We start from the raw sequence: 21,429 nt of genomic DNA, 5'->3' as shown, positions 1-21,429 counted from the left end.
TAGATAAATTATTTGGAGTAAGAACTGGATAAAAATTATATGCAGAGGACCAGCTGTGTATTATATTAAATTAAATAATATAAATAATATATGTAAAAAATACATAGTTTATAAAGTTGGGCAAAGTGGCACATGCTTGTAATCCCAGAACTTGGAAGAAGGAAGGAAGGTTAGAAATTTGAGGTCATCATCAGCTATATGGCTAGTTCAAGGACAATACACTTCACACGCGCACACACACATGCACACGTGACTGCCAAGCCCACTGTACCATCCCTGTCGACATTTTTGTGTTTACCAAGTGTCTCTGGCTCCACTCTCGGTGAGCAAGCAGTACAAGTGCCCCAGCTGTGATGGCCTGTGAAAAGAAAATTGGAAAAAAATAACATCCCCAGTGGAAAGGACCTCTGCAAAGAGTTCAATCTGTCTCACAGCGTGACAACTTTATCACAAGCTGGAAGGCAGGGCAAGAGGTGAAATGGATTTACGACTCTGATCCCATCTTCGTCTGTGGGAGGAACTGTGTTGACAGGGAGGAAAATAGCCATTAGAGTCACCGGGACGTGAGTCACACCCCGCTTATTTCCATTCCCTGTGCTGCTTTCTCCTCACAGCCGCCACCTCTGCTACCGTCAGGTCACCGCAGCTAAATCCTGCTTCGCAGATCTTGACCTATGCTTTGTGTGGTGGTTGGGATGAGAAACGCCCCCCAATGGGCTCGTGGGTTTGGTCACTTGGTTCCAAGCTGGTGGTGCTGTTTGGGAAGGGTCTAGAGTCTTTAGGAATGGCAGCCTTGCCAGAAGAGTATGTAAAGCCCACTGGGGGTGGGCCTGGAGGGGCTATAGTCTTGCCCCACTTCCTGCTTGCTCCCTCTGCTTTCTGTGTGGTGGCAAAAATGTACAGAGTCAACTTCCTCCTCCTGCTGGCATGCCACACGTTTCCTGCCGCCGTAGACTCTGAAACCATAAGCCAAAATAAACCTCGAAGTTGCTTTTGGTTGTGGTATTTTTTAATCACAGCAACAGAAAAGTAACATACATAAATTTTAAGGATTTTTAATATTTATTTATCTTTGTCTCTCCTCCCCCGTGAGTGAGTGAGTGTGTGTGTGTGTGTGTGTGTGTGTGTGTGTGTGTGTGTTGGTTCTGTCCTTCTACCACGTAGGTCCCAGGAATTGAACTCAGGGTGACAGGCTTGGCTGCAAGCATCTTTACTCACTGAGCCATGTTGCCACCCCAGTACTCTGGTTTTCATCTTTCCAAATGGGACAGACTGAAATGGAGACCTGTCTCCAAGGCCTGAGTCATCCCCAGCCCTGGCCTGGTCTTTCACAGCGTGCTTTCATTTCATTTTGTGGCCTTGACCTGCTGAGGGGATGCAGACACGTGACCTCTGTTTCCTAAGTAACAAAAACAGTCGTTGGGATGGACGTGCGACAAGGCATTAGTGTTCCAGGTGCAGTCACGTCTGTTTTGATGAAGAGTTTTCCTCTACAGTTCATGTTTAAAGAAAAAGGCCCAAAGTGCAGAAAGAAAACAGTTAATAAGGAGGGGACGGTGTGTCCAGAATGCCGCAGTAGATAATGGAAAAAGAATTTCTGAGCTCATCTTGGATTCATCGTGAGGTCTGATGAAGGAGCGTTTGTGGTTATTGAGACTAGAAATCACTTATCCCCAAACCACAGAAATCCTTCTTCTCAATCAAAGCTTGGGTTTTGAGGTTCAGATAGAAAGTCAGGAAGAGACGAACCGAGTGCAGGAAGGTTTAAACACAGCCCCGTTTCGATTCTGTCTGAGGAGTAAGCATGAATCAGCTCTCAGACCTGCTGGGTGCAGGGGAAACGAGAGTTTGCTGTGCGCGCCAGTGGGATGCTGCTCGCGGAGCTCCAGACTTAATCTATTTACCATTTTGAAACTTGGATTTAGAGAAACTGGGAGAGAGGGAAGCTCCTGCTCACGCACGGCTCCAGTTGACGAGCCCAAGACTGCAGACTTGGCGTGGGTCTGCTATGAATGTCCCGTGGATAAAAAACAGGACCATCTGCAGTCAAAAGAAGTCCCTGGCTTGATTCTGCAAGAGGAACCTTTCCAGGGGATGTTAAGGAGGCAGCGGGGCACAAACAGCCCAGCAAACGGGAGAATTACTAAGAGTTGAGCGATGGTGCCTGGGGCTGTCTCAGCTTCCAGACTGACACACACCGCTCACCTGTCATCCATCAGAACCTCAGAAGCAGGAGGGCGGGAGACTGCTCCTGTCCCTTGGCTGGCTTAGCTCTGAAGACAGCAGACATTGTGGGATGCTGAGACGCTAACTTGCCTTAAGTGTGCTGGCAGGAGTTTCTTTCCTTTTGAAAGCTGAAACACGCTGCAGAATTGCAGTCAGTTTCCTGTTATTTTGGTCACAGCCGCCAGCTTGAATTTTGCCTTGTTTATTCATGGCTCTGAGAAAACTCTTCCACCAAGTGGAAGCCTAGGATGTTTGACCGTTCCGTAACTTTTTAAATCCACTTGGCTGATGGAATGGGGCTGAGCACACCCATCTTCCTGGTGCTCACTCCTATATTTAGATAAGAAGAGGGAAAGAATGAAAAAGGAAGAGATTTGAGAGTAGAGAACCGAAGTCACGATGGCAAAGAAAAGGAGGAAGGAGCGGGCTGTCTGGGAAGCGAAGGACTGGTGAATCAGTGGGGTTTGGGGAGGGACAGGAGGTGAGGAGCCTGCTGCAGGAGAGAGGGCACTCCCTCCCTCTGCCATGCTATTGGCTGGCTTTCCGGGGTAATTGTGAGCCCTTCCACTGGACATTTAAATTACTTAAGTACAGCGCGCAGTTCCCAGAAGCGGATGAATTGAAGGAAGCAATTTTAGAGGCATCATGAGAAGATAGGATACACAATGCAGTCAGTTACAAGCATCTATTGTGGGTCTACTACCGCAAGCAGTGAGGTAGTCGTGAGGCAGATAAAGTAGTGATAGCAAATCTTCATGCTGCCTGAATAGAGGGCAAACCCGGTGGTAAGCACGCCAGCGTTCACACGTTGCATCTATACAATGAGGCTGAAGGTGTAGTTCTGTTAGCAGCATGCTTTCCCAACACGCAGAAGCCCTGACTGTGATCCCAGGCTTTACGTGAACTGGGCATGGTGGCCCTCATTTGTAGTCTTAGCACTCGGCATACGGAGGCAGGGGGATCGGAATCAGTGTCACTCTCCATACACAGAGTCTGAGGCCAGCCTGGACTCCCTGAGACCCTGTATTGGTTACTTTCTTATTTCTGTCATAAAACACTCTGACAAAAGCGGCTTACGGGAGGGGGGATTTATTTCGTCTGACAGTTTCAGGGAGATACTGTCCACTGGGGATGAGAGTACACGGCAGCTCACTGGGAAGACTCGACAGGCAGGGAAGAAGACGCTATGGCAGGCAGGGAAGATGTGGCGGCAGGCGGGGGAGGCATGGTGGCAGGCGGCGTCAAGAGCGGGAGGCTGGCTGGCCACGGTGCATCTATATTCATGACGCAGGTAGTGGACGGGAAAATGGAACGGCCTGTGCCCCAAGCACAAGGTCACTTCTTCGCCTCTGCAGATGCTGGTCTCTGGCTGGACCTGCCCATCGCCTGGCAATAGAAGCCTTCCTTGAGATTTGCTCCAGGCTCTATCTCTCTTGTTTTCCTACTAAAATCAACACCTACATACTTCTAATGTGCCAAACTCACATTCTCGTCTACTTTTACATTATTTCCTTTAGTAAATTTGTTGATTTGTTTTTAGTGTGTGTGTGTGTTTGTGTGTGTGTGTGTGTGTAAGAGAGAGAGGGAAAGAGAGAGAGTTCCTTAGAGGCCAGAAAAGATTCATCACACAAACCCCCTGAAACTGGCGTTTCAGGCAGGTTTGAGTTGCCTACCATGGGTGCTGGAAACTGAACTCAGGTCATCTGTAAGAGTTGTATAGCTTGCCTTCTATAGATCCCAGTGCTGACCCTGCTGCCCATAGGTCCCCAGCACTGACTCTGCTGCCATAGATTCCCCAGGGCTGACCCTGCCACCCATTAGGTCTCCAGTGCTGACCCTGATGCCCATAGATTCCCAGTGCTGAGCCTGCCCTCTATAGATGCTGCAACTATAGATCGCCAGCACTGACCCTCTTGTTGGTAGTTTTCCCCAGCACTGACCCTTCTACCCATAGATTCCCCCAGCTCTGACCCTGTCTCCCATTGGTTCCCAGTGATTTATCTCCACAGTCTGAAAAGTGACTACTTTAGCAGAAAGAATTGAGTCAAAGGTCATTCTTGGTTTGAAATTGATTTCCCAACAGAAAGAAAGGGAAATTGGAGAAGAAAAAATTGGTTTGGATGACGAGATGACTAATTTGTTTTTAGGCAGGATGACTAAAAAGAGGCTTGGACTATTCAAGTGGGAAATTAACCGCTGACAAAGAACAATTTGCTTACTCCAACCAGCCAAACTGCCAGAATCAGCACTTCCTTGTAAGATCTTCCTGGGGACCTGTGAATGAGATGGCTCAGCAGGTAAGGGCTCTTGCTGCCAAGACGAAGGCCTGAGTTTGACCCCACATGGTGTAAGGAGAGAACTGGCTGCTGAAGGCTGTTCTCTGACTCCCACAATTGCACAGGGGCACCCATGTGCGTTCATATACACAATAAATGAATTAAAAGACAGCAGTAGATAAATAAAAACATTTAACCAAGATGTTTGATTAGCCGTGTGTTTGATCTCTTTATCCTCCAGGATCACCCTGCAGACAATGTCTGATCACTTAGTCTGTCCTCAGCAAAAATCCCCATAATTTCTCCTTGCTGTTTCCTCTGTGTGATTTCCTATCCACCACCCCACTCCCTGCTCCTTGACCTACATTCTCTGCTGTGCTGCAGCATCTGGAGTAGAACCTGGTCCTGTACGGAGCTCTCCTCCACTCTGCATTAGTACTGAATAAAGTCTGGTTTCATTATTGTAACCATTGCCAAACATTGTCTCTCCTTTGCTGCTGTCTGGTAAATGGTAGCTCCACGGCTGCTAAGCCTTCACATGGCTGAGCCCACTCTGCAACAGTTGAGAAGCCTGCTCAGCAGGGCTCAAGGGGAACCCTGATCTTGTACTAGCCAAGCTCTGGGAGGTAGGCTGGGACTTGTTTCTGTCCAAGATCCTGACTCTCAACATACAGATTCTTCGACTGAATGCATGGGATCCATCAGAGCCGGCTTTTCAGGCCATGTGTTTAGGATCCGGCCTCCTCATCAGAGACGGCTCTGCTGGCCATGTGTTTATGGATCCAGTATCTTCACTAGAGACGGCTCTGCAGGTCACGTGTTCATAGATCCAGTGTCCTCATCAGAGACAGCTTTGAAGACCATGTGTTTATGGATCCAGTGTCTTCATCAGAGATGGCTCTGCAGGCCATGTGTTTATGGATCCAGTGTCTTCATCAGAGACGGCTCTGCAGGCCATGTGTTTATGGATCCAGTGTCTTCATCGGAGATGGCTCTGTGGGCCATGTGTTCACAGGATCCAGTGTCTTCACTAGAGACGGCTCTGAGAACCATGTGTTCACAGGATCCAGTTCCTTTATTGAAGATGGCTCTGCAGACCATGTGTTTATGGATCCAGTGTCCTCATCAGAAGGCTCTGCGGGCCATGTGTTGAGGGTTAACAGGGCTCAGTTCTGGAGGACATCTGACCTGCTGGCTGCATGCTTCCTAGCAGGTGATGCCTTTAAATAGCCTTGCTCAGACATCCTAGGAAAATTGTGTGCCATGTGGCCTTAGAACAGAATTAGGAGGGTGTGGACCAAAACGCTGGTTGGACTTTAGAAAGTCTTAAATAAAAGCTTTGAACAAATACAAGGGACTGTATCACATGCAAAAACTTCTCTCTTTCACGCCTCAAAAGAAATACTAAGTCATTTGTAAAGGAGATTGCAATATGATTGAAATATCCAAGTCATCTTTCACTGGAGGAAGGTGTGTCTCAGTGGCAATTAAAGAAGTGATTGGCAGGGGTGATGTGGAAAAGGCAGCGGCCTTGTGAAGCTGACCTAGATCAGACAAAGCTAGCTTAGTAAGAAACTCAAGAGGAAGAAAATGATTGTTGCTCCAGATTTAGACATGGGAGGAGTGGGCACTCTACCGCTTCCTTCTGGGGCTTCTTCTGCACAGACCCAGCCTCGCCTGTCATCCTCACGACCCAGCCAGAGTTCAACACAACACAGTCTGTTGCCAGAATGCAGGGCCTGGGAGACATCTACTCAGTCAAGAGTTTCCATCAAATGCTGCTTTTTTTCAAAATCTAACAGGTGGCTGTCTTTGTCCTAAGCTCTGGAGATAGAGAAACAGAAGCCTTTCCTAGTGTAATGCACAGGAAGTAGTTAAGTCATACAGCAGTGTAGATGGGGTGGGCTCACAGGATTTGGAACCGTAGACTGGGGGGTGGGCAGGGTTACAGTGTAGACAGGGGTGGGCTCACAGGATTGAGAACCGCAGACAGGGGCAGGGTTACAGTGTAGATGGGGGTGGGACCATAGGCTTGGGAGCCACAGATGGGGGCATGGTTACAGGGTAGATGGGGGTGGGCTCACAGGATTGGGAACCGCAGACAGGGGCAGTGTTACAGTGTAGATGGGGGTAGGCCCACAGGATTGGGAACTGCAGACTGGGGAGGGGGGCAGGGATTACAGCTTTAAAGATGCCTTTCTCATTTATTTATTTATTTATTTATTTATTTATTTATTTATTTATTTTGTGTGGGGTTCAGGGATTGGGCACATGAGAACCACAGCACACGAGCAGAGGTCAGAGAACCTCTGATGGGAGTTAAGTCTCTCCTTCTACCGTGTGGTTCCAGGTATCGAACTTGAGTCTTCCAACTCAGTGACAAGCATTTTTACCGGCTGGGTCATCTCTGCTGGCCTCTAGGGGTTGCAGTTTGAATAGCATAAAAGAGGGAGGACTTTGGTGGGGGGGGGGCTGGGTGTGGAGCTGTTGCCTTGAAGCCCTGGGCAGGACCTGCAGGACTGCGGAAGCTGGGCGTGGTGGTGGTTGCTTGTCACCCCAGCACTGGAAAGGTGGAAGTGGGCAGGTCAGAAGTTCTAGGCTCCATAGAGAATTCTAGAACAGCCTGAGACACATGAGATCCTGCCTTTGAAAATACGGTTTGGGAGCCAGCCAGATACAGGAAGGTTTTAGACAGAGACCCTAGAGCAAAGGGCCTGGGTGAAACCCACCTTGGCATTCATGAAATGGCAGCCTTGAATGTGAAGGGGGAGACGTCAACTAAGAACAAGCTGGCTGGTAGTGAGGTCCAGGAAGCTACACTCTGGGGAGGAGGATAACAGAGCAGGGTTGGCAGCGAGTGGGTAAGAAGAGAGAGTTTGGCCAGAGCACACGGTACGGGAATAGAGTACAAAGTCTTTGCTCAAATTGCCTTCACCCTCACCAAGTGTCTTAGCGTTAGACAGTTGTCCACGTGATCTCTTTATTCCCATGAATCTACCCACAGCACAGGAAAGACCAAGAAGGAACTAGCTGGCTGAGACGCCTGCTTCAGAGCAAGTAGTGAGAACATTAAAGTCAGAACTTGAACACAGGCTCCTTCCCTACCCCTTGTGCCTCTGACTCAGGGCCCAACCCCAGCCTCCCCTGCTCACCTTCTGTCAGAGGCATGTTAGAGACATGCATGCTGTTTCTCTTGGCCTATGCCTAAAATATATGCTCAGCCTGCACCAAATGTATATAATCTTGGTCAAAACTATGCCCAGTGTGGTGACATGAGCTTGGCAGGGATGTACAGCTGCATAACAATCAGAGCCTCACTGTGTAGCCCAGGCTAGCCTCCAGCTCCCATCTCTCCTCAGTCTCCCCGGAGCTGGGGTCACAGATCTGTGCCACGAGGCCCCATAAGAATTTTTTTTTAACATTTCATTGTATACATGACATACAAATACATATAAAACAGTGCTAAGAAAAATTGCATGCTTAAAATTCAATTCATAGAAATTCCTGCTCCCAATTCAGGAGTATGGTTTTCTGCAGGGTATATACTTCTTTGAATTACTGGAAAACTCTTAACTGATATATTTTACTTCCCTGTTCCTCTCATCTCCCTTTACGTCAGTGTGTTAATGAAATATGTCCTACCAAAGCCCCGTTCCAGATGGGACAGGCGATCCAAACGCTCCATCCTGCATACTGAAGCTTGCAAGAGAAGACAGGGAAGAAGGCAAGTGCTCCAGAGAGGATGCTGAGGCTCCCTAGAGTAAGCAGGGTCCTGCCAGCAGCCTGGTAGGGGCCCTTCATCTTCCTCTGTGACTTGAGTCTTTGCTCTGAGATAATTTGTTACCAAAACACAAGGGTAAGCCAGCCCCCGTAAACATAAGTTTCTTAGAGACTGTAACTGAGATGATTGCAAACACGGGCAACAAGTTCCTGCAGACAACAAGTCCCTGCTTCTCCAAAGGCGAACGGAGGGCATGCTAGAGCCCTGGATGTGAGTTAGACAGGATAAACTCTAACACTGTCCTTTTTCAGGGAGATTGGGGGCTGATTTCTCCTTTTGGAGTGGCTCCCTTCACTCCCTTCATCTGCTATGTCCTAGGGAGTGACCACTTCCTGGCTTAATCAGATTCAAAGGCTCAGGGACTGAGCTAATTGTTTCTGAGCTCAACCTGCCTGGTGGTTACAGTATAAAGCCAACATCCTCTTGCACAATAGAACCACATTCCCAGCAAGAGTTCCCACAAAGCAAGGCAAGAACCACACAGCCAATCACTTTTCCTTTTTCGTTATATTTAATTTAAACGGTTTAAGCAAACAAGCCTTTCCTTCCCAAGTTTAATTTGATACAATTATTTATTATTATTACTTTAGGCAAGGTATGGGAACTTGCTAAGGAGACCAGGCTGACCCTGAATTTTCAGGGATCTTCCTGCCTCTGTCTTCCAAGGGCTGATATTATAGGCATAACGCTCAGCTAGTTTCAATTTTTAAATTACATTTATTGGTGCTGGAGAGGTAGCTTACTGGTTAAGAGCACTGACTGCTCTTCCAGAGGACCTGGCTTCTATTCCCAGCATCCATTTGGTGGCTCACAACTGTCTATAACTCTAGTTTCATGGGATCTGATACTCTCTTCTGTCATCCTTGGGCACCAGGCATACATGTGGTATCACACATAAAATAGTCACACATATTACTCATGTATGTGTGTGTCAGTGCGCGTGCGAGTGCACAAGCGTGTGTTTTAAAGGGGGATGCTCATGCCATAGTATGACAACTTACAGGAGTCAATTCTCTTCCTCCCCAATGTTGGGCCTGGCTTTGAACTTAGGTCTTCAGGTTTGGAGGCCAGTGCTTCAGCCCAGAACTTGGGTTTGAAGTCAGGCAGAGCAGGGTCTGATTCTAGTTTCACCGTCTGCTGGGTCTGTATCCTGAGGAAGAACAAACCACTTCTGGGTCTGTTTCTTCATGAGAGAAGCAGGAGACACTAATGTTTCTCTCACAGGTGGCTGGGTGAGAACACCAGTTCAGGTCACATGTGTAGATGCTTAGGGTGGAGCAAGCTCCGCACAGAGAACACCCTGAACTCACCTTTCTTCGAGGTTCTTGTGACAGTGACTCAGATATCATTGATCTTCTTGTCCATCACCTTGGAAACACTAGGCTTGACTCTTGCTGATCAGATTGATGAGGATTTCCAAAAGGCCCTGACATGTACCAGAGAGGGGCGCCTCTCGTCTGTTCTCTGCTTTCCCCACCTTCTGTCTTTCTGATCTACAACAGTCATTCTGCAAGCTGACCCAGATTTCAAAACAGCTGTATGCAGATATGCAGAATCCGGGAAAGCTGCTCAGACTGTCTGGCACGGCCACTGTGCCCTGGTTCCTCTCAGTGCTGTGGGCTAGGTTCTCAGACTGTTTTCTTTCTCCATAAACTACTGAAGTTCCTGAAGGGCAGAGAACTTGTGAGTCTTCATACGCATGGCCTCTCTGACAGCTTCGGACTGCGTCTCTGACAGCTTAGGACTGTGTCTACGGAGCAGAGCCACACTAGTAAATACTTGTTGAATGAATTTATGGAGGTGTTAGCCTGTCCAGTCTGCATTTGGGCCCCACGGAGCAGCACAAGGGTGAATGCATGTGAGTTCAAGTTCACCAGAGCTGATGCCGAGGCCAGCTTGCTCCCTCATGCCCGGGGAAAGGGTCTGGGGAAGAAAGATTTGTCTGCATTCATATTTGATTGAGCTGTTTTGACTTTTTCCTCTACTTCTTATCTCGAGATTACAGCTCTGTGGTGTGCTTGCACGCCCCGGGTCAGCTCACTCTCTGCTGCTTGCACGTTTGAAAAACAGACTGTTGAAATCCCCTTGTTAAACAGTACACAGTGCAAAGGCTGACAAACAAAGACAGAATGTTTCCTTTTAATGTGGGGACATGTTAAGAGCCCATAACATTCCAGATTAACCCAAATGTTGTCCATATAACTTTATTAGTGGTTCAAAGGTGTTACTGCTAAATATGACCACGTAGAAAATGAAGTGGAGTTAGGGACATCTCCCTCCGTGATTCCCAGAGAGGTTGGACTCATGTTTACTTTGTTAAAGCAAGGGCGTCTTTCAGCGGGCACAGAAGTGGGTGTGCAGTTGTTCTCGGCTTCCACTGTCAGCCCTTCTGTACCTAGGCACCAGCAGCTGCCACCTCCGGGGAAGCCCCTTCTCCTTCTTGGCACCAATTTCCTCAAGCAGGAATTCTGTAAATTCTTCTAGAAGGAGGCAGAGTCAAAGTCTTTGCACACCTTCCCTTCTCTTCTACCCAAAGAAACCCCAAGATATTGGCTCAAGGGAGGATGGTGCAGCTCCACCAACATTTCAATCCCACTTTTCCACTACAGACAAAATGAAAAACAAACCAAAACAGTGTTGGACGTTGCACGCCTATCCTAGCACTTGGGAGCCTGAGGCCGGAGGATCAGTACTTCAAGATCAGCTTGGATTACACAGCAAATCTCTATCTCAACCAAAACGAAGACAAAAACAGAAAAAACCACCCACACAAAAATGGACATTTGAATCCAGCTCACCTCCGCACACTGCACACAGTCAAGCAAGGAATCCCAGACTCACAAATTCCATCATCCTGTGTCTTTTTTTTTTGGATTTTCGAGACAGGGTTTCTCTGTAGCTTTTTGGTTCCTGTCCTGAAACTAGCTCTTGTAGACCAGACTGGCCTCGAACTCACAGAGATCCGCCTGCCTCTGCGTCCCGAGTGTTGGGATTAAAGGCGTGTGCCACCACCGCCTGGCCATCCCGTGTCTTTTTAAGTACATCCCTTCACATATAATCCTTATGAATAACAGCCCTGTGGGTGCTAGAGGTTTAAGGCTTCAAAGGGCTTAAAACTACTGGAGAGATTCATTTATATTAAAAAGAGAAAAGAAAGAAAATGGGGCTTCCGGAGAGAGACGTACTTAAGATATATTTTCCTAGTAGCTTCAGACATCTGACTTATTTTAGAATTGAGGGGTGGTCACACATATAGCAGATAGAGCACACATCTGGTGTTGGAAAGACCTGAGTTTGCTGGCTTGGTGGCACACACCTATAATCCTAAGGGAGGCAGAGTTGGAGGATCCAGACTCAAGGTCACCCTTCACCACATAGCAAGTTAGAAACCCAGTGAGAAAAGTGGGTGGCGTTGCTAGGGAGATGGCCCGACAGATAAAGTGCTGATTGCTCAAGAATTGAAGACCAGAACTGGATTTCCCAGAACCTACATGCGTGAGTGTGTGCGTGCATGTGAGTGCACGTGTGTGTGTGTGTGTGTAATTCCAATATTCACGAGGCAAGATGGGGTGTATAGAGACAAGGGAAGAGTATAAGAGAATTTCCTGGAATCTGCCAGGCCAACTAGTTCAGCTTATCCAAAGGTACATAAAGGACCCTGCCTCAGAGTGGAAGCTCAGGGTGGAAGCTCAGGGTGGACGCCTGACTTGTCCTCCTACAGCTACATATATGTCATAGTTGTCTAGCCATATACTCTTTCCCTCCCTCCCACCCTAACATAGAAAGGACCTTAGTTTAGAATTGAAGATTCTTTCTTTCTTTCTTTTTTTTTTTTTTTTTTTTTTGGATTTTTCGAGACAGGGTTTCTCCATAGCTTTTGGTTCCTGTCCTGGAACTAGCTCTTGTAGACCAGGCTGGCCTCGGACTCACAGAGATCCGCCTGCCTCTGCCTCCTGAGTGCTGGGATTAAAGGCGTGCGCCACCACCGCCCGGCGAAGATTCTTTCTAATAAGTACAAAAAATCTAAGAAATAAACCACTGGTAACAGCAGTGTAGTAACTGACTCCAGCAGGGTTCATCCGTGGATACTGAAGGAAGAGAAAGGCAGTGTAGTATGCCAGTTGTCATAGTAACGAGTGATCACACTATGACCATAACAGGACTAACCGACATCACCACCTCCTAGTATGATGGGATGGCCTGCTCAGGGTCACCTGCGTAGCATTTGTACAAGAGTATCTCAATGGAACCTGATTAAAAAAAAAAAAAAAAAGAAACAAATCAATTCAGGTACTAAATGTCTGAACTCGTCAGCATTGCTTGAATAGTTAAGTCATGAAAAAGAAGGATGCTGGGACAGTTCCGGAGGTTTCAAAGTTTCAACTTAAACATGGACTGTGCCGGCTCAGCGAGTTCTGAGGGCGAGGACGGACTGAAGGTGCCGGACACACGGCTCCTGGGTCTGCTTCAGCAGCCAGCTAAAGCCTGGTTTCTAGCCTAACACGGAGCATGCACGCCGGGGTACATTGTGGAGAGACACCTCCCACGCATAAGGACCTTTTCGTAGACTGTTTCTTTCCAAGGAGCCCATTTCTCAACTCATTTAAGCATTTCCAGTGTTCGCACACAGCTTGTTTCTTCTACTTTTACTAGTTGTTTAGTTTCAACTCTGACTTAAACTTTCTTTCCTCATAATGACCCGGGGGTGATGGAGGGCAAAGTTCAATGTTTATTGTCCCTAACTAGGAACTGTCAAATTCAGTTTTAAACCTTCCAATCTGCAAGATATTTGGACCTACTTAGAGATAGTTGTACCGACCTATACTTAACCTGATTCCAACTGTATTTGCTTTCGGTGTCTTTCCCCCACGCGCGTTTTGAAATCACCTGAAATCAATCAGCCTTTCCCTGGTTTTCCCAGGCAAGACAACTACAGTCACCAAGCAAGCTCACGCAGCCCGTCGTCGTCTGTGTCAGCCCAGCCTTCTCATTCCGGGGGAGTGGGGGTGGGGGGCGAGGGAGGGAAGCTGTGACTTGTGCCGTTGTCCCTACCAGGAACCTCCCACGGGCCACCGTGGGCACTGTCCTCTGCAAAGGCCACCCCAGGGACAGGGGTGTTGCAGACTGGCGCTCTGGCCACCAGGAAGAGGCAGGGAGAAACCGTAAGGGTGTCGGAGGAGAGAGGGTTGGGGAAGACAGCGCGGACAGCAGCGAGTCAAGCTGGAACTAAGAGAACTCCTGGGGCCATAAACGGCTTCCTGTGGTGATCACAAATCTAAAGTCAGCACCTGGGAGAGTTGGACTGGGAACACAGGAGTCATGGAAGTTGCAAGCTGCTTGTGTGCAGGTCACAAAACGTTTTAAAAAAGTGAAGGAAAATGAAAGAAATAGAAAAAAGAGATAAAAATAAGCAAATCAAAGTTGCCAGGTGCCCAAAAAATTCTCGTATTGTTTGTTTTAAATATTGCTTTATGGGAGATAGTTTGAAAGCTTTGATTCATATATGTATGCATGTACATACTTAAGTAAGTATGTGTGTATGTATTAGGTATGTATGTATCTCACTATGTAGTCCTGGCTGGTCTGGAACTTGGTGCATAGACCAGACTAGCCTTGAGCTTGCCTCTGCCTCCCAAGTTCTAGGATTACCCCTATGTACCAGAACCTTGGCCTTTATCTTTTTAATTAGGAAATGTACCATCACTTAACTCCTTGTTTTGACATATTAAAAAAAACAAAACAAAAAAACAAACACCAAATTTTCCTTGGTTCCCTTTGTGATCCGGGGCTGCAATGCTTTGCTGACCTTCTGAGGTGTGTGGTATCAGTCCCACTCTGAGTTCTGCTTCCCGGGCTCTGGAGATTGAAGCTTTCATTCTTCTCCACTAGACCAGCGCATAGGAGTTCCTCTGTCTCTCCTCCCTCCCTCCCTCTCTCTCCCTCCTGCTCCCCCCAGTTGTGTGTACACCTGAACGTTTTAACAAGCACACAGAACTGTATTCAGTCTAAGCACACGAGAGGATATGGTGATGAAGCCGACACACCAAGGAGATGTCAGACATGAGATAATGACTTTACTACCACATTTGAAAGAGAACTGAACAAAGACACGTATTAAGATTTCTCCCCACCATTCTCTTAAATTGAGCTAAAGAAGAGAACTAAAATCAAAGCTTTGTTTCTATATATAAAAATATTGAAAAAAACATTACTGCTCATGCCTGACATCCTGAGTTTATCCCCAAAATCCAAGTGAAGGTATAAGGAGAGAGCCAGTTCCACAGAGTGGTCCTCTTACCTCTCCATGGGTACCAAGACATGCACCCCCCTGATAATAATACATACAATCTCAGTTAAAGTGTGTGTGTGTGTGTGTGCATGTGTGTGCATGTGTGTAGCGTGCTTACCTGTGTATGTGTGTGTACATGTATATGTCTGTGTGTTTATGTGTGAGAGTGTGTGTAGGTGTGTTTGCTTGTGTGTGCGTGTGTGTATAGGTGTGTTTGCCTGTGTGTGCATATGTGTGTAGGTGTGTTTGCCTATGTGTGTTTGCCTCTCTCTGTGTGTGTGTTTAATTTTTAACTTTCACTTAGAGTATAAATGATAAACATGGACACGAACATCTTATGTGTGGAAGTTTCCGGGATACAAAACAAAACAAAACAAAACACCTCTTGGTGGAAAAAAAGTGAAGAATGGCGTTTCCTAAGTTCCGACCCTTCTAATCTCATTAAATGTGGAGATAGGACTTGATAGTTTCTGAGATGGTTGGTCTCTGAATTTTTGTGACTTAGATCCCTAAAGAGCAGACACACCTGTGTGAGCAGACTACATACCCCTAGGAAACCTTCATTCCTTGCACCGTGGTCTGGAAAGTTGAGATGAAGTCACAGAGCTCCTAGACGTACAAGCCAAAGGCAGCAAGATCTGAGAGCACTGGATTTGGACTAGGTGGATCCTTGCTTGAGACATTTCGCCCAGCCTTACTAGAAAGAAGATTCCCTTTGAACCTGGGAGAATAACGGCAATCAGGGTAGTTAGCGGCTACCAGTTAAACACTTAGCAGCTTCAGTGTTGTTAACCTCAGTCACAATGGTTGAGCCATCAGATGATGGTTGTCTGTGCTATAAAGAAATCAAAGCACGTGAGCAGACAAAGAATCACTACTCTTTTCTATCTTCTTTAAAAAAAATTTTCTTTTATTTTATGTGTTTCAAAGGTTTCACTTCATATTCATCTGTGTACCCTGTGTGTGCAGTGCCCACAGAGGCCAAAAGAGGGCATCAGATTTCTAGGAAGGACTGGAGCTAGAGATGGTTGTGAGGTACCATGCTGGGGAAGGAGAGGTGTGTTTTCTCCAGCTTCTTGAGCTCAAAGGCAATTGATTGGCAAAGAGTGGGTAAAACAAACCTCCAGATTATCATCTTTTATTAGTTAATTTTATTATTTAACAATCTCGTACATGTGTATAATGTATTTTAATTGCTAACTCTCGCAGCCTGTCTTATTTCTCTCCCACCCCCAGCACCCTACCATATCACATGCGTAACCCTACCAGTCCCTTTCCTGGGTTTGTGACTTTTGGTTGGTTTTAGTGACCTATTTAGTTAGCCATCTTTGTGACTGTGGATTAGAGGTGTGAGTGGGGTCTGACGGGGTCGTGAAGGGGTATACAGATCAAGGTAATGATTGTTCCCTGATTCTATTAGGAGCAAATAGTTCTGCAATGAGGGATAGAACCCCTGAGCCCTCCTCCATCCATGCCTGACAGTTGAATGGCCCACTCTTGTGATGACCTGCTGACAGTTCGTGGTTGCCATGGCTATGACTGCTGAGAGTTCATGGTTGCCACAACTATGACTGCTGAGAGTTCATGGTTGCCACAACTATGACTGCTGAGAGTTCATGGTTGCCACGGCTATGGCTGCTGACAGTTTGTGGTTGCCATGGCTATGACTGCTGAGAGTTCGTGGATGCCATGGCTATGACTGCTGAGAGTTCATGGTTGCCATGGCTATGGCTGCTGTGAGTTCATGGTTGCCATGGCTATGACTGCTGTGAGTTCATGGTTGCCATGGCTATGACTGCTGTGAGTTCATGGTTGCCATGGCTATGACTGCTGTGAGTTCATGGTTGCCATGGCTATGACTGCTGTGAGTTCATGGTTGCCATGGCTATGACTGCTGTGAGTTCATGGTTGCCATGGCTATGACTGCTGTGAGTTCATGGTTGCCATGGCTATGACTGCTGTGAGTTCATGGTTGCCATGGCTATGACTGCTGTGAGTTCATGGTTGCCATGGCTATGACTGCTGTGAGTTCATGGTTGCCATGGCTATGACTGCTGAGAGTTCATGGTTGCCATGGCTATGACTGCTGTGAGTTCATGGTTGCCATGGCTATGACTGCTGTGAGTTCATGGTTGCCATGGCTATGACTGCTGTGAGTTCATGGTTGCCATGGCTATGACTGTTGTGAGTTCGTGGTTGCCATGGCTATGGCTGCTGTGAGTTCGTGGATGCCATGGCTATGACTGCTGTGAGTTCATGGTTGCCATGGCTATGTCTTGTTCAAACATTAAGATTTTTGCAGACATTCTCGCTATTTTCCAGCTTTTCCATTCTGACTCCTCTTCTTTAAGGTGCTCTGAGCCCCAGAGGGGACAGTATAAATGTCTATTGGGCCTCTAGAAATCTGTGACCAATCTAGAAACAAAATACTTTTTCTGTCTTTTCCAAGTAATGCTAAACTTACCAGAAGCTTCAGGCTTCTGTTTACACAAGTGGGGAACCCAGGTGAGGTAAAGGTGTCATAAACAATCCCATCCTCTCACACCAAAGTCTCTGCACAAAGCCCCCGCAGCACATGCCCAGTGCTCTTCCCACTATTTGGGGGGCTCTGTTACTTTTCTTGTTGTGACCGAGCACCTGACAGGAAGAAGGCTTGAAGGAGGATGGAACTGTTTGGGCTCACGGTTCAGGGTGACTCAGTCCACTAAGGGAGGAAGGCATGATAGCGAAGGCAGCTGGTCACGGCACCAGCACTCAGGAAGCGTAGGGGGGACAGAGAGTGGACACAGAGAGGGACCAGCCTATAAAATCTCAAGACCTGCCCCCAGTGACTTTCTTTCTCCCGTGAGGCTCCATGTCCTAAAGGTTCTGAACCTATTCCAAAGAGTACCACCAGCTGGTAACCAAGTATTTGGACATACGAGCTGTGGGATACATTTCATACTATGACACGGTTTTATCACGCCTGATTTGTCTTCAAGTTCTTGGATTATGTGTTTATTGTGCATCTTCCCCCACCAGAGGGAAGCCCTGTGAATGCAAGGCCTTTAGTTACGCATACCACACCCCAAAACAGTGTCCAGCCTAGAGAACAGGATTAGGGCGGATTGTTGGACTGATAAACCGCTTCTCACAACCACTAGTGTGTCTAAGCCATCTGCTGTAGAAGACAGCCCCACAGGTCTTCCCCGAGAAGCACGTGATGGCTGGTTCCTTGAACCAGGGCTCTCCTCTCTGAAAGCCCACATAGAAGCACAAGGGTTGCCTTCCAGGAGAGCCAAGCCAGTTGGAGATCTGCACTGTACACACTGTAGTGGTTTAGATAAAACGGCATGGTTCTCTGAGGGGTGGCAGCGGGCCACGAGGGGCAGCCGGGTCTGACCACCTGAGGCCTCTGTGGGTCCCAGGTGGGTGGGAGGCTGTGGGTAAGAGATCTCGGAGGGTCCGAGGGGCAGCCAGTCCCAGGAAGAGCCACAGCGGGTAAGAGATGGATAGACACCATGCGGAGAAAGTGGGTATAGTTTATTTCGTGGGTTATGGAAGAGAAGGGGAAAGGGGAGAGGGAGGGAGGGAGGGAGGGAGGGAGGGAGGGAGGGAGGGAGGGAGAGCACTCTGGTGTGTATTTCTTTAATCCACTAGTGCAGGTCCTTCTCATGATAATCACAGGGACCTGGGGGCACACTCAGTGGGTAGGCTGCTTGCCTAGCAAGTATGAAGCCTTGGGTTCCATCCCCTCCATTGGACAAACCTGTTGTGGTGGTACACACTTGTAATCCAAGCATTTGGACTGGGGTAGAGAAGGGGGATCACAAGTTCAGGGTCCTCGTCAGCTACATAGTGAGTTCAAGGCAAGCCTGGGATGCCTATTACCCTGACAAGAAAGTGCTGGGGGGGGGGGGGGGCGGGGAGGAGGAAAAAGGAGGATTGAACTATGCAAACTCTTTTTCCCACTGAATCTCCATATAGATGATATCACAATCTTTTCTGAGATACAAAAATTGATCATCTGAATAAACCCTTTGGGTATAGCTTTAGGTCTCAATGCAAGCATCACCCTTTGGCAGATCTATAGCATGAGCAATGGCTAATTTTCCCTTTTCAGCCCAGGTTTCTGTCCTTGGTGGTGTTTTTTTCCACGCTAGGAAAAGGAAGGAAGCATTTGTGCAACTTCCAAATGACAAAGCGCTTCCATTCCTTCCTCACTGTCTGTACAAAGCAAGCTGAGAAAGCTGGGGCCAAGCACGGCCACCGTATCCAACAGGCAAAGTCACTGAAAAGAATGTGTGGCACTAACAATGGAAAGCAGGAAGGGATAAGCCAACCGGAGAGTCACAGACAGAGCCAGAGGGACATTAAGAACTAGCCATGTCATCCCTGGAGCAAATCCACAGTTAAACTCCCAAGAAGGCATCCTCCGCTTGCCTCCCAGTCTACACTTCAGTAGGCCTGCTGTTACATCCCTCTGCTATGTCTGGGTTTAGCACTAGGTGCTGCTCTACTGCTATTTATAGACACGTGCTTCCTTGCGAGGTGGCAGGAGCTTAACCTCTCCATCACAGTCTCCTTGGTCGCCCTGTGCCAGCACATCCAATGTCATGGTCATTCCTCTGAGCGGAGCAGGTATGACACACTGAAACCACAGCCCTGGGAAGGAAGGATTGATACATACTAGGGGAGGCTACTCCAAAGTTAGATTTCTGTAATTGTCCTAATTCAAATATTTACTTAAACTCTGTTTTTATATTATGCACAGTTCAAGGGGAATGACATTGTCAGCTCTGTTTCCTGGAACTGACTGTCTCCCACAAGGCCACAGATAAAGTTTGTTTATAGAAAAACAAAATATGAAAAAAAAGAGACACTGTTCTTTGGGGTTTTATACTCCCACACATACTTGAGTGGGACAGGGGACGATGTTCTAGGACTTTCCCCGCTGGTAACAAAAGGCATAAATGCTTTCACTCCATCAGGGTGTGGGTGTGCCATTACTCAGCTTATCAGTGGCTTTTCCCATTGCTGTGACCTGGTACTGGACCAGAAGGCGTGTAAGAAAGCGGGCTTTATCTTGCTGATAGTGTGAGGGAGCCCAGACCATCATGGTGAGGGACATGGTGAGAAGAAGAGCCATGCTCTGTCCCCACTGTCACCTACAGCCGGGATGCAGTGGTGAATGCTGGCCTTCAGTTTGTTTTCACCTCTTAATTAAATATTGGGACCCTAATCTATGGAATGGTGTCACCCACATTTAGGATGGGTCTTCTCACCTTAATGAATTCAGTGTAGAAACTCCCAGGTATATTCCGATATTTGTCTCTAGGTGTCCTAGACCCTGACATGTTGGCGATATTAACCATCACAGAGAGTTTAGGAAGAAAGCAAATTTTCAATTTACCTTTAAAGTTTTTTTGTTTTTGTTTGTTTGTTTGGTTGGTTTTTCGAGACAGGGTTTCTTTGTAACTTTGCAGCCCTCCCTGGAACTAGCTCTTGTAGACCAGGCTGGCCTTGAACTCACACATAGAGATCCACCCACCTGTCTCTGCCGCTCCCCCACTCCCCCGCCGCCCCGAATGCTGGGATTAGAGGCCTGTGCCACCACTGCCCAGGGCAAGAAAGCTGGTTTAAAGAAGCACAACTAACTGAGGTAGGAGGGTTACTGTGGATCTTGAGCCACAGTGGCTCAAAGAAGCAAGCAAGCAAATGGGCAATCAAACAACAACAACAGATTCCTAAAAGTCAAAAGTCAGCTTTCTTGCCCTGTGAGTCCTCAGCATCATTGCTTGGTCCTGTGGCGTGAGATGAACTCAGGCGGGCTTGGCACAGCACAGAGGTTCCAGGCCTGCAAGTTGCTTGTGCTGTGATTGCACGATGCTAAGTTGGAAACTTTTCTGCACGTGTGTAACCAACCAGCACACAGCTTATTGCTGCTATCCATGCTATTTTTGTTATTTGGCACTTACTGTTTACAGTAGTGGCACTCAGGCAACATGCTCACAGAACTGCTAGAGTTTACCTTTATTTTACTGTGTGTGTTAAGTGGTGTTGGCTGCTGGGGCTTCATGCAGGCCCTCTGCACACTGAGCATGCACTCTTCTATTGAAGGACACACCTATCCTTAGCTTTTCTGTTGAAAGAAAAGTGGGAAGGGAGTGCTGGGGAGATGGCTCAGTGATGAAATGCTCTCCTTGTAAGCAGGAGGACCTACCTGAGTTCCATTCCCAGCATCCATGTTTAAAATATAAAAGAAGGAAAAGCCAATGTGGCTGTTCACACCTTCGATACCAGCATCAGGGAAGCACAGGCCAGAGAATCCTCTGGGCTGGCAGCCAGTCAGTGTAACTAAGTCTGTGAGCTCCAGGCTCAGGGAGGGAACTCTGTCAAGATCTAGAGAGCAACTGAGGAAGGTACCTGATGTCAAACCCTCACCTCCACAAGTGTGTGCACACACAAACACATCCGTGCACAAGCTGACAGAAAGGGGGCGGCAGGAAGGGGCCTGAGCATGTAGCTCAATCAGCGGAATGATTGCCTAGCACAAAGCCCCAGGTGGCACACACCTGCGACGTCAGCACTCAGGAAATGGATAGGGAGCCACAGGCCAGCCTGGGACAGATGAGATAAAGTTCAGAAGAGGTGCGGTGGGGCAGAGGGAGGGAGGAAGGGAGGGACAAAGGGAGGTAGAAAGATGGAAATCTTAATTTTATTACAGAGCTTGGGAAACACGGAAGGAAGCACTAAGAGTCAGCAGCTAGGACCACAGCTCAGCCTTTCAGTCTGCCCTGAAGAGAGGGTTTCTACTCGTTCTTAAAGTGCTGGCCTAAGGGTTGATGGAAATAAACACGTGGCTAAATTCTGGCTTT

At 47.6% G+C, this 21,429-nt stretch overlaps 1 protein-coding gene across 3 annotated transcripts in view; it reads right to left on the bottom strand.

Moving 5' to 3' along the window:
* The window catches only part of Tmem212 (transmembrane protein 212), a 57,238-nt gene that overhangs the window by 22,964 nt on the left and 12,845 nt on the right, over positions 1-21,429 (bottom strand). Inside the window, exons 1-2 of one of the 3 annotated variants that reach the window (XM_057757195.1) lie at positions 8,145-8,315; positions 299-358 (exon numbers count right to left, since the gene is read on the bottom strand). In XM_057757195.1, coding sequence (XP_057613178.1) covers positions 299-358; positions 8,145-8,303 — 219 coding nt within the window. In that variant the 5' untranslated portion in view covers positions 8,304-8,315. Of the gene's footprint in view, positions 1-298; positions 359-8,144; positions 8,316-21,429 lie in introns of those variants that run through there. The other 2 variants (XM_057757197.1, XM_057757196.1) reach the window with 2 other exon arrangements.

Source organism: Chionomys nivalis, chromosome 24, assembly GCF_950005125.1.
Source record: "Chionomys nivalis chromosome 24, mChiNiv1.1, whole genome shotgun sequence".
Classification (NCBI taxonomy): Eukaryota; Metazoa; Chordata; class Mammalia; order Rodentia; family Cricetidae; genus Chionomys; species Chionomys nivalis.
Note: the sequence above shows the minus strand (reverse complement) of the source record. Positions and strands in the feature narration are given on the sequence as shown.